The sequence below is a fragment of the Orycteropus afer genome, unplaced genomic scaffold (genome assembly GCF_000298275.1).
Source record: "Orycteropus afer afer isolate SDZICR_OR568_19922 unplaced genomic scaffold, OryAfe1.0 scaffold00010, whole genome shotgun sequence".
NCBI classification, from domain to species: domain Eukaryota; kingdom Metazoa; phylum Chordata; class Mammalia; order Tubulidentata; family Orycteropodidae; genus Orycteropus; species Orycteropus afer.
The window spans coordinates 7,005,564-7,021,711 of NW_006921597.1; the positions used below are offsets into that span (position 1 = coordinate 7,005,564).

At 40.3% G+C, this 16,148-nt stretch overlaps 1 protein-coding gene across 1 annotated transcript in view; it reads right to left on the reverse strand.

The window, feature by feature from the left end:
* Window positions 1-494: 494 nt before the first annotated feature.
* The window catches only part of MAN1A2 (mannosidase alpha class 1A member 2), a 448,144-nt gene continuing 432,490 nt past the window's right edge, over window positions 495-16,148 (reverse strand). Inside the window, exon 13 of the mRNA XM_007948607.2 lies at window positions 495-627. Within this exon, the coding sequence (XP_007946798.1) occupies window positions 495-627 (133 nt within the window). The remainder of the gene's footprint in view (window positions 628-16,148) is intronic.

Below are 16,148 nucleotides of genomic sequence, written 5' to 3' on the forward strand. Positions count from 1 at the left end.
TCTTGTTTGCCTTAGCTCATTTCATTATTAAAATGGAGAAGAAAGGGATTAAACAATGTGTAAATATTTGATTTGAAAGCTCCATTGTGGGAGGAAACAAATATATAATGGGTTCCAAAGGCCATCTCTAACTCTGGCAAGGTGCTCCATATTCCTGGCTTGTTCTTACGAAGTCTAACTTCCTGATTCCAGGACTCCCTACACACAATGTAGTAGTAATAGGCATCATCTCTCACGGGACCATTCCATTAAGAATCAAAGCATGTCAGGTCCCTGTCCTACACGTACCAAAACATGTTTTGGTCAGGTATAAAATGGAATAATTTCAAAGTTGATGTATCTACAAGTTGAAAAGTCTTGCAGGGAAGAGTCACTTTTCACTCTGCCACGTTGATTTAAGAAGTTCAGATTTTCAAAACCCCCCTCTCCAGGGTATTTATGCAGTGGTCCATGTAAACAAAACACAGTTGAGAATGGTCCTTCTGGAACTACTTTCATCGAACAGCAGGATTTCCTGAAAGTGTAGTGTTGGCCAAATGTAACACTGGCAGAGGGTGAGCCTCTGTATTAAATACCCAGTGGTCTAAAGGTAAAAGGTCATCACCAGAAAACAGCAGATACAAATATCTGAAAATAAAAAGGAGAGAGGGATGAGTTTCAATTAGGATTTAACATGAGTATCAGGGTCTCAATTATAATGGCAGAGGAAAACAATCACTTATTTTGAGCAGCTCTGATGAAAAAGACATCACAGAACCTCAGTCTGAATCTCAGTTGCCCAAATCGTCTTAAACATATAAACAATGTGTTCAAGAATGGAAAATCCAGTAAGATTCATAACTAGTCCTGCTGAATTAAGACAAAAAAAGAAAACCCCACATGCCTATTTGAAGCACACAAAACAACAATGATATAAAATAAAACATTACATAATTTTTTAAAGTTTTCTTAAAATATCACTAATAATGTTCTGGGTTTAATGCAACTAAAAATTAACTCATATTTATTCATAAACACTAAAGGAAATAAGTAAAGCACATTATTTGGACCTAGCTAGAACTTTGACAAGAGATGTGGTGGCAAGTGCCTAAGGCATTGGACTACTAATCAGAAGGCTGGTGGTTCAAACTCACCCAACAGCCACTCCTCGGAAGGAAGGTTGGACAATCTACTTCCATAGAGATACCACCTTGTAAACCCAAGGGGAGGTCGCTATGAGTCAGGACCAACTCGATGGCATTGAGTTTTTTTGAAACAACTTTTATACCACTCCTCTGAATGCATTACTAGTTTTTGCAGTTCTTGGAGCAAGTATTGCAAGTTGTTATACAAAGGTTTCGTAGAGTTTTTTTTATAAAGAAAAAGCATAGTTTTATGGGAGATTAAATAATATATTAATGACTCTTAATGGGTAACACCACTATTTATACAAAGGTAAGGATTTCTGACCTCTCCAATAGCACTTCAAGCCACAATAGTCAGTTAGTAATTGAAAATGATAGTCAACATACACAATGAACCTTGCCTATAATGTTGGGCAAATTCTAATCTGAATCTAACTAGTGGGTCATCAAACTATGAAAAACCATACAGAGTCAAAAAAATCTGGGTTCTAACTCTTGACCTTGGTAATGACTAGCTAGGCCTCATGAAGCCTCAGCAAAGAATTCCTTTACACTTATTTTAGACCAAGTTTCCTCTTTTCTTATTTTGCTGATCCCTTCCTTATTGAATACTGTTTTTTCCTTTACCCACGTGTGATAGTTGGAGCTATGTGTCAACTTGGCTGGACCACAATTCTGTGGTTTAAAAACTGTGATGTGGGTTGTTCCAATGATGGGATCAGATGTATATGTTTTGAGCAGCCAATTTGTTGAAGGGGAGTTTCCCTCAGGGTGTAGCCTGCTTCCAGTATATTTATGGATATCCTGGGAAAAGAGACTCTCTTCTGTGGATTGGGATTCTGTTGTGCTGCCTACAAATGTCTGTGAGCAAACCATCCACCATTCGGCCTGGAGATCTTGGATTCGTCATTTGTTGGAGTCAACAGCCAGTGTACTGCCTGCCAACCTTCAGCTCGTCAGCCCTTGCAGCTGTGTGAGTTGGGAAAAGCCTCCAGCTTGACGTTTGATCCAAGAACTTGGGACTTGCCAGCTTCTATAAGTGTGTGAGCCATTTTCCTAAGATAAATTTCTCTTTGTCTCTCCATATATAAGCTTTACTGGTTTTGCTTCTCTATAGAGAACTCAGTCTAACACACCAAGTTAATACGTGCCTACCCTCTAGTTAGTGATTTCTATGTTTCTTAATTTAAAGATAGGATTATTACTATCTTTTTTTTTTTTATGATTGTTACAGTTCTGGATGACAGAGTGAAAAACACGTAGAACTGAGGTAAATGGGGATTACACAGCAACTTTATTACTGGCTGGAAACTGGGGAGTAACAGGACTTGCTATCTGACTCTTTGACTCTACCCTGAGATGTGCTTGGCTCTGTTTTATTTACAAAACTGCAGGCAAGGCTAGAACTGAAAACAAAACAATAAACTGGCTGGACATACCAAGAGATCCTATTTGGTATGCTTACTGTATGTTTTGATGTCCTGGGTATAAACATACCCAGGAGAACTATATTCAGAGCAATTCCATGTAGTGCTCCTGCATCTTACTTAGAAGTGGGCTAATGGATGTCTAGCTTTCCCCAATCTCATCACTTGTGGGAAAGAAAGAGTGAAAGAGTGGAGACAGAAAATGCCAACGTTTCTTCCAAATTGATTCCTTTCCATGGAAATGCCATGGAAGTACCTCAAGCAAACAAATGTTATGAAAAACAACAGGTAATGAATATGAAAGCTGTATGTAAGAAAAAGTAGTATCATTATTACATGAAAAAAAAAAAAAAAAGAAACACCAGTTGCCATCAAGTTGATTCTAACTCATGGTGACTGATGTGTACCACAGTAGAACCGTGCTGCAGAGAATTTTATTTGGATCATCTTTCTTTAGAATGGGCATGACTATGGATCTCCTCCAGCTGGCTGGCCAGGTAGCTGTATTTCAAATGTCTTGGCATAGATGAGTGAGCACTTTGTTGCACTAATTTGTTGAAACATCTCAATGGCTATTCTGTCAAGTTCTGGAGGTGTTTTTTTTTTTTTTTTTTTACAAATGCCTTCAGGACAGCTTGGACTTCTTCCTTCAAAGCTATCAGTTCTCGATCATATGCCACCTCCTGAAATGGTTTCATGTCGACCAATTGTTTTTGGTACAGTGACTCTATGTATTTCTTCCATCTTCTTTTGATGCTTCCTGCATCGTTCAAGTTGTGCCAACAGAATCCTTCAATGAGTTTTTACAGTCTGTTTGGTGGGAAAAGGCACTGGAAACTATTCCCTTTACTCCCTCTAATTCTCTTGGAAGGTTCTCTCCCCTGCTTCAGGCAGTTTCCTAACATGCACTTGCTGATCAGTACTCTGGTGAATACCTGAAGGGATTTTCTCTCCATGCAGCTCTCTCCTTTATTCACTCTGTTCTGCCAACTCTTACTTGGTTTCCCTAGACTCACAGTCCACCTCAGGTCCCTCTCCCTATTCTCTAATCTGGAAATCTCTCAAGACAGTAAGGTGGGTTGTTCTGGTTACCTATTGTTGCTCTGACAATAAATATACCACAAATGGGATGGCCTTAACAAACAGGATTTTACTCTCTTAGAGTTCAGGAGGCCAGAAGTCTAAGTCCAAAGTGCCAGGCTCCACGGGCTGTGTGAAAGCCCCTTGACCTTGGGCTTAAGCTCTGCCTCTTGCTCCTGGTCCACTGAAGCTAGAGGCATCTCTTCACTCAGGCAGCTACTGGCTGTTGAGGCCAACAAGCCTGAGGTCAACAAATAAAATGGCACAGTCCTGATGTTACCAAACCACATAGCTGGCCATTATATCAAGTCCATCGAAAGTCCCAAGGTCAGCAGAGCATGGCAGGCTGCTGAACAACCACACGGCTACATGCAGAGTCCAAGTGTGCCATAAGCCAGAGACCATTCCCAAAGCTGCTTCTTATATAGGGGAAGCAGACCAAATCCCAAAGGCAGCTACTCAGCTGCTTGTGGTAGAGCCCACCACGGATTTGATTGCCAGTCTCATCATGGGGGATAACTACCACCAGCTGTCCAGCCACTCAGACAGGCCCAGCCAAGTTGACATACAACTTTAACCACCACATGGGGAAATCATAGAGCTCACCTCTTTTGGTTCCTATCTCTCAGAGATCACTGTCTACTCTCCAGTGTTTTGAAAAGCAGTTTCATGTCTATTTTGTCTTGTTTGTTTCAGGTGAAAGGGTAAATATGGTCCCTATTACATGATCTTTCAGGAAGCAGAAGTCCTACTTGTTCATTTTCAGAGACTTTGCTACACAATTTACTCAATGTCATAGAACTACATTCATGGAATTCCTGACCCTCATGTCTATTATTAACCCAATGCAAAAAGAACATCAAAGTTGACCCAGCAAGAACTTGTTTTTAGGAACTCTTTCTGGCTCTTCATGATCACTACTTTTTTTCTAAAGTCTTTACACCATGATATTCTGCAATTCTGTGAAAATGGACAGTAATCAATCTTTAATTTCCTCAATACAACCTCTCCTTTTTTAAAATTATCTTTCCTATTCTGCTGTGTTTCTATCATTTGTGAAAGTATATTAATATTGATTGCAAAAATCATACGTAGTAGTAACTGGATATGAAATTTCTTTGGACCTTACAATAGTCTACACAATAATTTAAAAAAGCAAGTTACTTTTCTCCCATTGAGGTTTCAGTTTCCTTAGTTGTATATGATGTCCTTTAATTACATTTCATCTATGGGGATAAATGGAGGGGGTTGGAGGTAAAGTGTGGACACCTGGCATTTTATCTCACAAATGATTCCCTTTTTAGCATGCCATTGCTTGTTAGATTTTGATTCTAGAATCTTACCTCCCACTACTTCCTTAATGAATACCCTTCAGTCCGGCTAGTTTCCTGACTGTCTTTTTGAAAAGGTAGAATTTATTTTCTCAAGCTGGATCACTTTTTTTTTTTTTAAATAAAATAACTTTCTGCCTAATCTCACCTATTCATATCTTATGTCTCATTTAGCAACCTTTAATCTTTCTTCGTGACTACTCTGTTATTACTGGGTGCTGATTATGACTCACAGTGACCCTATATGGCAAAATAGAAATGTCCCATAGGGTTTTCTGGGCTATAATCTTTACAGAAGCAGATTGTCAGTCATGTCTTTCTTCCACAGAACTGCCAGGTGGGTTCAAACCACCAACCTTTCAGTTAGTAGCTGAGTGCTTAAACAATGCATCACCAGCGCTCCTTATACTACTGGCACCAAAATTCCCTTCTTTAGGTTTCTAAAATATTCATATTCTATCTTATACAATTTAGCATTTGACTATATATACTTTGTACTTTTATGAATTTTTATATGCCTATAACTAAGAGATTTCTTAACCAGATTGCTAGCTCTTCATGGGTGGGGTATATGTTTCACATGTTTTAGTTCTCAAATAGCACAGTTCTGAGCAGAGACCTGTTGCTGTCAAGTCGATTCTGACTCACAGCAATCCTATGAGTCAGAGGAAAACTGCCTCATAGAGTTTTTAAGGTTGTTAGCTTTATATAAGGAGACTACCACATCTTCTCCCATGGAGTGACTGGTGGATTTGAACCACTGGCCTTACAATTAGCACCTGATTACTTTAACCATTGTGCCACCAAGGCTCCTTTCTGAGAATAGAGTATGTATTTAATACATACTTATTAATTTGACTTAGTGTGCAAATCAGCCTCCAGAGATAAAGTAAGCAAAAGACAGGGAACCTGATGTTACTTTTCTTATCCAGCTGAAAAAATTGCCTCTCAAAAACAAGATCATTTTTAGTAGAGGGTCAGTGAAAATGAAGGAAATGAGATGGATTTGTATAATAGCCATCATAATGAATTTAAATATATCAACAATCATGAAGATGGCACATGACTGAGCAGCATTTCATTGTTATACATAAGGTCACCATGAATCAGAGCTGACTCAATGGCAACCAACTACAATAAGAACACCATGGTAGGAGGTTAACTTCAGGATTCAGGTATAGACAAGACAAAAGGCAAAAGGAAGGGAATGTGGCTTTTGATTTTTATTCTTCCCTCTTGAACTACTTTTCCTGGTCTCATCCCCACCCTCAACCATTCCTTGGTCCCCACCCCCCTGTGCCCCTGCTTCCCAACCCCCCACCCTAAAGATGTTATTTACTTACTTGTACTTACAAATTTGAAAGTCATACTATTATTGCTGTTTTGTTGATAAAACCATTATCTGTCTTTGAAGCTACTTCAAAACCTTGCTCTCTAGCAATTAGCTTTAATAGTCTGATAGCTGGCTTCATTTGCTTATACTGAGAATAACTTCACAGGCCAGCGAACTGATAATATTTTGATATATTTGTTTTATCACAGATCTATTGCTCTATTCATGTATTACCAGCTTTCTTTTTAATAACAGGATATCTTCTCTCAAAAAATCAGCCAATTAGCAAATTCAGCTAATTATATAGAAAAGATTGCTTAATGAAAATGTTTGCAAAAAGAGAGTTAGAAGTCTCGTTGGAATTTTTTTTAAAAAACATGGAAAAACTATGGACAGTAACTACAGGCAACAATATTTGAGTTTTGAAAGGAAGATTGTTGTTAAAACAACTTAGCTCATACAGTTCTATCTTTGCCATCTCTGCCTTAAGAAGCATCAGATTAAAAACATTTAGAATTTTATTTAATTATGGCAAATTATTTGATAATAACAAATTAGATGAAATTACTTACTTTTAAGGCAAGAATTAAAAAATTCTCATAAAAAAAATAAAAGCAAGATACTTCAGTGTAATCAAATGCCAAACTATGAATTTTTCTTTCTGATTTCTTTCAAAAACATGATTAATGGACCATCAAAAAGTGAACGGAAAAACAAAGTATAGTATACCATACAACAGAATACTAGCCATTAATAGAAAGACATGAATGACTGATACATACAATATAGACGAATCTCAACATTATGCTGCAAAAGAAGCCAGACACAAAATAACTACATACTTCACAATTTAATTTATATGAAATTCTAGAATATATAGTGACAGAAAGTAGATACGAGTTTGGATTTGGGGTGGAACTGACTGCAAAGGGGCCAGGACAGGAATTTCCCACATATTAATGAGGTGGTGGTTACTGAGGCTTATACATCTGCAACATTACCAAGGCAAAGGAAGACATGGAGAAGTACCATGAACAAACAATAGAGTAAATTCTATGTAACACAGACAATTCTGAAACCAAACCAAACTCACTGCTGGTGAGTCATTCCGACTCATAACGACCCCTCCTTAGGTTTCTGAGGCGGTATCTCTATGGAAGTAGATTGCCCAGTCTTCCTTCCAAGAAGTGGCTGGTGGGTTTGAGCCACCAGCCTTCTGGTTAGCAGTCAAATGCCTTAGGCACTACACCACCAGAGCTCCTAATAACAATAAAACAAACAAACAAACACCCAAACTCACTGTCTTTAAGTCGATTCGATTCATAGCAACCCTTCTTTGGGTTTCCAAGGTGGTTATCTCTAAGGGAAGCAGATTGCCCAATCTTCCTTCCAAGGAGTGGCTGGTGGGTTTGAACTGCTAGCCTTCTGGTTAGCAGCCAAATGTCTTGGGCGCTATGCCACCAGAGCTCCCAAAACCAAGAGTAACTAACAATAATTTGTGAGTAGATGTTGTTGTTAGGTGCCATTGAGTCTTCTCCTACTCATAGTGACCCTATGCACAGCAGAACGAAACACTGCCTGGTCCTGTGCCAGCTTCACAATCTTTGCTATATCTGAGCCCACTGTTGCAGTCACTGTGTCAATCCATTTTGTTGAGAGCCTTCCCCTTTTTCGTTGACCCTCCACTTTACCAAGCATGATATCCTTCTCCAGGAAATGGTTCCTTCTGACAACATGACCAAAGTAGGTGAGACAAAGTCTGGCCATTCTCACTTCCAAGGAGAATTCTGGCTGCATTTCTTCCAGGATGGATTTGCTAGTTCTTTTAGCAGTCCGTGATGGTAATTCTAGTATTCTTCGCCAACACCACAACTCAAAAGCATCAACTCTTCTTTGGCCTTCCTTATTCATTGTCCAGCTCTCACATGTATATGAAAAGTTGTAGCATCTGCATATCGCAGGTTGTTAATGAGTTTTCCTCCAATTCTGATACCACGTTCTTCTTCATATAATCCAGCTTCTTGGATTATTTGCTCAGCATACAAGTTGAATAAGAATGGTGAAAGGACAGAACCTTGATGCACTCCCTTCTTGATTTTGAACCATGCAGTATCCCCTGGTTCTGTCTGAATGACAGCCTTCTGATCTATGTACAGATTCCTCATGAGTATAATCACATGTTCTGGAATTCCCATTCTTCTCAATGTTATCCATAATTTGTTATGATCCACACAATAGAATGCTTTTACATAGTCAATAAAACATAAGTAAACATCTTTCTGGTATTTTTTGCTTTCAGCTAAGATCCATGTGTTATCAGCAATGATATCCCTCATTCCACGTCCTCTTCTGAATCCACCCTGCACCCCTGGATGTTCTCTGTCAATATACTGCTGCAACCATTTTTGAATTATCTTCAGTAGGATTTTACTTGCATGCGATATTAATGATATTGTTAAATAATTTCAACATTCTGTGGGATCACCTTTCTTTGGAATGGGTACGAATACATATCTCTTTCAGTCAGTTGGCCAGGTAGCTGTCTTCCAAATCTCTTGGCATAACTGAGTGAGTGCCTTCAGCACGGCATCTGTTTGTAGAAACATCTCAATGGGTATTCTGTCAATTCCTGGTGCCTTGTTCTTTGCCAATTCCTTCAGCGTAGCTTCAACTTCTTCCTTCAATACTATTGGTTCTTGATCATATGCCACGTCCTGAAATGGATCAACATCGACCAATTCTTTTTGGTACAGTGACTCTGTGTATTCCTTCCATCTTGTATTTGATGTTTCCTGCATCATTCAATATTTTGACCATAGAATCTTTCAATATTGCAACTCAAGGCTTAAATATTTTCCTCAGTTCTTTTAGCTTGAGAAATGCTGAGCGTGTTCTTCCCTTTTGGTTTTCTAACTCCAGGTCTCTGTACATTTCATTATAGTAATTAGCTTTGTCTTCTTGAGCTGCTCTTTGAAATCTCTGTTCAGCTCTTTTATCTTGTCATTTCTTCCATTTGCTTTAGCTACCCTCTGCTCAAGGGCAAGTTTCAGAGTTTCTTCTGACATCCATTTTGTCCTTTTCTTCCTTTCTTGTCTTTTTAATGACTTCTTGCTTTCTTCCTGGATGATGTTCTTGATCTCATCCCATACAGGGGTAAGCGGGCGGGGGCTTGGGGGCTGCTTTTCACTTGGAGGGGTTTCTATTTTAAGGCCAGGGCCTGAAGTAGGTGGGCCTGGGGCTCAGGGGCTGCCTGCCTACTTTGGGCCCTTGCCTTAAAATAAAGCCACCCCCAAGCAAAAAGCAGGCCCCGAGCCCTACGCCAACCTACCTCGGACCCAGCCTTAAAACAGAGCCACCCCCAAATGAAAAGCAGCCCCTGAGCCCTACGCCTGCCTACCTTGGGCACCGGCCTTATAACAGAGCCACCCCCAAGTGAAAAGCAGCTTCTGACCCCTGCACTTACCTACCTCAGGCCCTGGCCTTAATACAGAGGCACCCTCAAGTGAAAAGCAACCCCTGAGCCCTAGGCCTGCCTACCTCGGCCCCCAGCCTTTATATAGAGCTACCCCCAAGTGAAAAGCAGTCTCCGAACCTTTGGTCTGTGAGTAGATACACAGGTAAATACATATGCTAAATAGGTGAGGGAGATCATACAGGAGTACACCATGTACATATATAGCTATGTTGTTGTTGTTGTTATGTGCCGTCGAGTCAAACCCGACTCATAGCGACCCCTCCTTGGGTTTCCGAGGCAGTATCACTACGGAAGTAGGATTGCCCAACCTTCCTTCCGAGGAGTGGCTGGTGGGTTTGAACCGCCAGCCGTCTGGTTAGCAGGCAAGTGTCTTAGCCACTATGCTACCAGAGCTCCCATATATAGCTATAGTGGTAGATATTTTTACACACATATTTGTAAATGGTGCACATATACCCATATATATAATAGAGCACATAAGGGCACAGTTACAGAAACTACTCAGACATCTGGAATAAATGACTGGGCTTGAAGGTCAAGGGCCATAGTCTTAAGGGAACATCTAGGTCAACTAGAAAAACACAGTTGATAAGTTAACGTTCTACATCCTAGTGTGGTGAATAGCACCTATGGTCTTAATTGCTTATGAGTGGCCAGGTAAGCAGCAATTATTGGTCTCTTCTTGCCTAGAGTAAAAGAAAACTAAGAAAAACAAAGACTTAAGGAAGTAGTTGTCCAAAAGACTGTTGGACATGAACTACAACTCCTTTAATCTGAGACCACAAAAACTGGACAGTACCTGGCTACAACTACCAACCACTCTGAACAAGATCACAACAGGAGGTCCTGGTTAGAATGGGCAAAAAATGTAGAACAAAATCCAAATTTTTTTTTTTTTTTTAAAAGATCAGCCTTAGGGCCTGAGAGACTAGAGGAACCCCTGAGGCTATTTTCCTGAGATAACATTCTAACTTTAAACTGAAGATGCTTCCAAAGGCCACCTGTTAGCCAAATAATAGGTGAGACCCATCAAGCAAACAATAACTCCTGTGAAGAATGTGTTCCTTAGATCAATCAACTATATGAGACAAAAAATGCAACATTTACCCAAAACCAAAAGATTATAGAGGGCAGGGAATGAGAGGCAAACTGGACGAATGAAAATAGAGAGAACCCCAGGTGAAAATAGGGAGAGTGCTGGTATACTGCAGGGATTGCAATCAACCTGTTTTAAGAAGCCTTCCAGGTAATTCTTATACACACTACACACTCAAATTTGAGAACCACTGCCCTAAGTTCGCTAACTTTGTGACTTCTAGCACCAGTTTGCATAGTTTTTGCTTTCCTCTTTCAAGTACACCAGCCTACCTTGGGCACTGGCCTTAAAATAGAGCCACCCCCAAGTGAAAAGCAGCTCCCAAGCCCTGCACCTACCTACCTTTTACTCAGTAAAACTAGTACTGAAAAGGAGTACAGCTTTTCAGTACTCCTCGGAAGGCAGGTTGGGCAATGTACTTCCATAGCGATACTGCCTCAGAAACCCAAGGAGGGATTACTATGAGTCAGATCTGACTCCACGGCAATGTGGTGTTGTTGTTGTTGTTGTTGTCTTTCATGAAGCCACTTGAACCTTTGACTCCCTAGTGAAAACAGATCCACTGCCCTGCCTTTCTTAGTTTTCACATCTTGCCTTGGGCATTCTTTTTGCTTTAACAACTCCATGACCCATTATTAGCCACTTCTCAGAACTAACTGAATTCTGAGATCAAGGTCTGAGTCTCAATCAGGAGACAATATAGGTCTATTATTGTCTTCACCTTACCCACTTACACTTGTGCAACTATTGACTGGAACACTAATTTGCTATGCAAACTTTCATTTAACCAAAACCCAAACTCAATGTTATCGAATCACTTCCAACCCATAGTGACCCCCATTGGGTTTCCAAGGCTGTAAATCTTTACAGAAGTAGATTGCCTTGTATTCCTTCTGCAAAGCAGCTGGTGGGTTTAAACTGCTAACCTCCTGGTTAGCAGTCAAGTACCTTATCCACTATGCCACCAGAGCTCCTTAACTTTTTTTTTGCTATGTAAACTTTCACTTAAAGCAGAATAAAGTGTTAAAAATCAAAATGGTATATATACTTAAAACACTTCAATAAAGTTGATTTAAGAAAAAAAGACTAATGGATAAGGATGTTGTTGTTGTTATGTGCTGTCGAGTTGGCCCCAATTCATAGTGACTCCTCCTTAGGTTTCCAAGGCAGTATCACTATGGGAAGTAGATTGCCCAACCTTCCTTCCGAGGAGCAGCTGGTAGGTTCGAACCGCCAGTCTTCTGGTTAGCAGTCAAGTGCCTTGTTGTTATTGTTGTTATTTGCCATCGAGTCGGCCCCGACTCATAGCGACCCCTCCTTGGGTTTCTGAGGCAGTATCACTACGGAAGTAGGATTGCCCAACCTTCCTTCCGAGGAGTGGCTGGTGGGTTTGAACCGCCAGCCTTCTGGTGAGCAGTCAAGTGCCTTAGCCACTATGCTACCAGAGCTCCCTCAAGTGCCTTAGGCACTAGGAAAATAACTTTATTTTGTGTTACTGCTATATAAATACCATTTGGGTTGTAGCTCCCTCTACTGTTGAAAAAAAATTGCATTCAAACAGAAAAAAAAAAAAAAGGCTCCATACTACAAGCAAAAATCAGTGTGTTTGTGTATAAGTGCATGTGCCACTGCACACCCCAGTGTCTATATTTGGATTGCACTGTGACAGGACTGTTAAGAGGGATTTTAAAAATGGGTAGACCATGGTTCTGGTCCTCTAGTGCATCTATCTGCAGAGACTATACTACACAAATACAGCAGTTAAGCAATGCTTTGCCTACCTCACTCTATGGTGTGCTAGCTTCCATGTCAATAGAGGTAATTTATTTCCAATTGCTTTACTGAATCATAAGCATCAGTGGTTCTCAAAGTGTGGTTCCTCTGGCCAGCAGCACCAGTAACTCCTGGGAACTCATTAGAAATCCAAATTCTCAGGTCCTACTTTAGACTTCCCGATCAGAAACTGTGGATGGTATCCAACAGCCTTTTTTAAGAAGCCTTCCAGATGATTCTTTACAAGTTCAATTTTGAGAACCACTGCCCTAAGTTCACCAACTACATGCAACTTCTAGCACCAGTTTGCATAATTTTTGCTTTCTTCTTTCATGTGGTCATCTGAACCTTTGACTCCCTAGTGAAAACAGATCCACTGTCCTGCCTCTTTGTTTTCACATCTTGCCTTGGGTGTTGTTCTTGCTTTAACAACCCCATGACCCATTATTAGCCACTTCCTAGGACTAACTGAATTCTGAGATCAAGGTCTTAGTTTCAATCTGGAGATAAAAACAGGTTTATTATTGTCTCCATCCTACCTACTCCGACTTTTGCAAGATATTATAAAATAAAAACCACTGTTTTCCAGCTATCTTAGTATCAAATGTTTCAATACTTTGTTCAACAAATATTTAATACTGAAAACCTACTTTATGCCTGTATGCCTGGCCCCAATAACCAAAACATACAAAATTCACCTTCCTCATGGAGTTTATATTCTAGATGGGGAATGACTAAGTAAATTATATGAAATTAGAAGATACATGCTATAAAGAAAAGTAATGCTGGGAAAAGTGATAGGGAGGAAGGAATTTTTATACAGAATAATCAGAGTCTTAAAAAATTCAACTGGATATGATAAAGTGATATAATTAAAAACTACTTAAGAATGATCAGGTAGGGATTCAAAATTGAGTCTCGCCAGTGAGCAGCACACTTTTTTCCCTCTGGCTTCTAAGGACTTTGAAAATGAGGTACAACAGTTTGAATTAGGAACTTTGGTGCTCTGAACAGATCACTGAATCAGAGTGCACCAAACATAGAAGAGCAGAATTAGAGGAAAGGCACAGGGAGATTATTTAGGAAAGAGCTACTGGTGGAGGACAGACGGGAACCCAAGAGAGACCACTGGAAACATTCCTGGGGCAGTCACTGTCTGCCGGGCGATGGTGGCCACCTGAGATCAGTGAGCCAAGAAGGAAGTCACCTTATAGCAGCATACCTGCAACCACTGCAGTATTCCAGTGGGCAGTGGCAGAGACCTGCCTCCAGCAGCTGATTTTGTCGATAATTTGGGTCCTCTGGGTGCAGGCTGATATGGGCACCACTGCTGAGATTCGGGGGGAGATCTCACTGTTGCGCCAGAAAGGCTAGCTCCCTCCCCTCCCAGTGGATCACAGAACAGGCTTGGGTCAGACTAGGAGACACCATGCTTTTCTTTGCCACAGATAATCGGGACCACAGGCCACTAGCAGGTACTCCCCTGACTCCAACACAGGTGAAATTCTGCGCATCTTTGGTGCCGCAGGTGGGCGGTATCACAGACAAACTCCAGAGCCGGCCATCAGCTGTCTGGCGGGATTGCTTAAGCACCTTGGTCAGACAGGGCACGGAGAGCAAAGAAACCGCAGCTGAGTGCGGTCCCGCAAATTTTGCCTGGGAGCTGTGCTTTGGCGCTGTGGGGCCGCAGAGGTGGGATCTTTGAGTGTGCCTGAAATTGGTGGAATTTTGTGATCCTCTAACAATGGGAATCTTTCCTGAGGTTGAGCTGTGGTCTTGGCAAATAAATATGTCATCAATAATAGCCTGCTCAAAGCCCTAGAAACTGACCCTAGCAACACCAAGCTTTCCTTCTTCTGCTCCCACCTTCTCTGCCAATAACTTCACTCATTCAATACAAGAAACCATATTCAGCCAATTACCATAAAACCTCCCGCTTCGAACTCTAAACCCTCTTTACGAAAAACCAAAACACATATCCACACTACACACAGTGATTCCACCATCACAAAGAAAACAGCAGAGTGACTCAACACACCTGAATTAATAATAAAGTAAAACACACCAGCTTCACCTTTTCAAAATATTAAACCATAAAACCAAGACAAAACAAATCAACACGTAACCAGCAACCAGAGACAACCTAAAGAGACAGCGCTCTACAAGATTTCAAGGGATTAAGAAGAGGTTCTGCTTTCCAGTAACCCCAAAAACTCTCCAGACCTGTACTACATGACTGACAAGGTCCTACTTTCTACCTTCTTTTTTTTTTTTTTCCTCTCATGGTTAACCCCGTTCCTTGTTGGTTTTATTTATTTATTTATTTATTTTTGCCTGTTTGTTAGTTTGTTTTATTTCTTCATTATTCTCCTTCTCTACCTTTTTTCTCTTAGTGACCTATCCCCAGATACTGCATATTTACCTGTTTTCTTCTTCTTTTCTTCACTTTTTCTTTTTTGGGTTACTGTTCCTGTGTGATTTCAGGGTGTATTTTTTGTCCATGTGCTCTTAGTTTCTTCAATGGTTATTCAATTGTAATTTTTGCCTAACTCAGTGGGGACAGCAACAGTCCTCCGTAAGATACAAGTACACCCACACCTCCTGCAACTTCACTTACTGAGCAAGAGCCAGCACCTCCTTTTCCACCAAAGGGCCAACAATAAAAAAACCACCAGGAAGAGCCTGAATCACCCTCGGCTGCTCTTCACAAACAATTAACAGAGATCTTAATACAATACCATGATGCCTTGGAGACAAAAGACCATCACAGTCCACACAAAGAAGCAAGATAAAGTGGTAGAAACAAGGGAACAAGTTACAGACCCAGAACACATCCCTGAGGAAGAAGCAGAATTGGAACTCTCTGATAAGGAATTCAAAAGAATTATCTTTAGGTATCTTCAAAGGATTGAGAGGCAGACCTAAGAAAACACAGAAAAAACCTTACAAGAATTTTGGAAGAAAATACATGAACAAAATGACAAAATAAGTGAAAAATTGGAAATGATTCTAAATCTACAGATAGAAATCCAGAAGATTAATACTAAATTGTTAGAAATACATAACATATTGGAAGGGCAAAGGGGTAGAATTGATGCAATGGAAGACAGAATTAATGAGATTGAAGACAAACACCTGGATACTTCTTTGGAAAGGGATCAATCAGAAAAAAAATGAAGAGAGGCTAAGGTTCATGTGTGATACCATCAAAAGAAATAATCTACGTGTCATTGGAATTCCAAAACAGGAAGAGAAAAATAAAACCACTGAGAAAATTGTCCAAGATTTGCCGGAGGAGAACTTCCCTGATATGATGAAAGAGGAGAACATATCCATTCAGGAAGTCCAACGAACCCCAAACAGTATAGACCCCAAAAGAAAATCACTGAGACATATCATCATCAAACTCACCAATACCAAGGAAAAAGACAGAATCCTAATGGCAGCACGGGAAAAACAAAAAGTTACATACAAAGGTCAGCCAGTAAGAATAAGCTCTGATTTCTCAG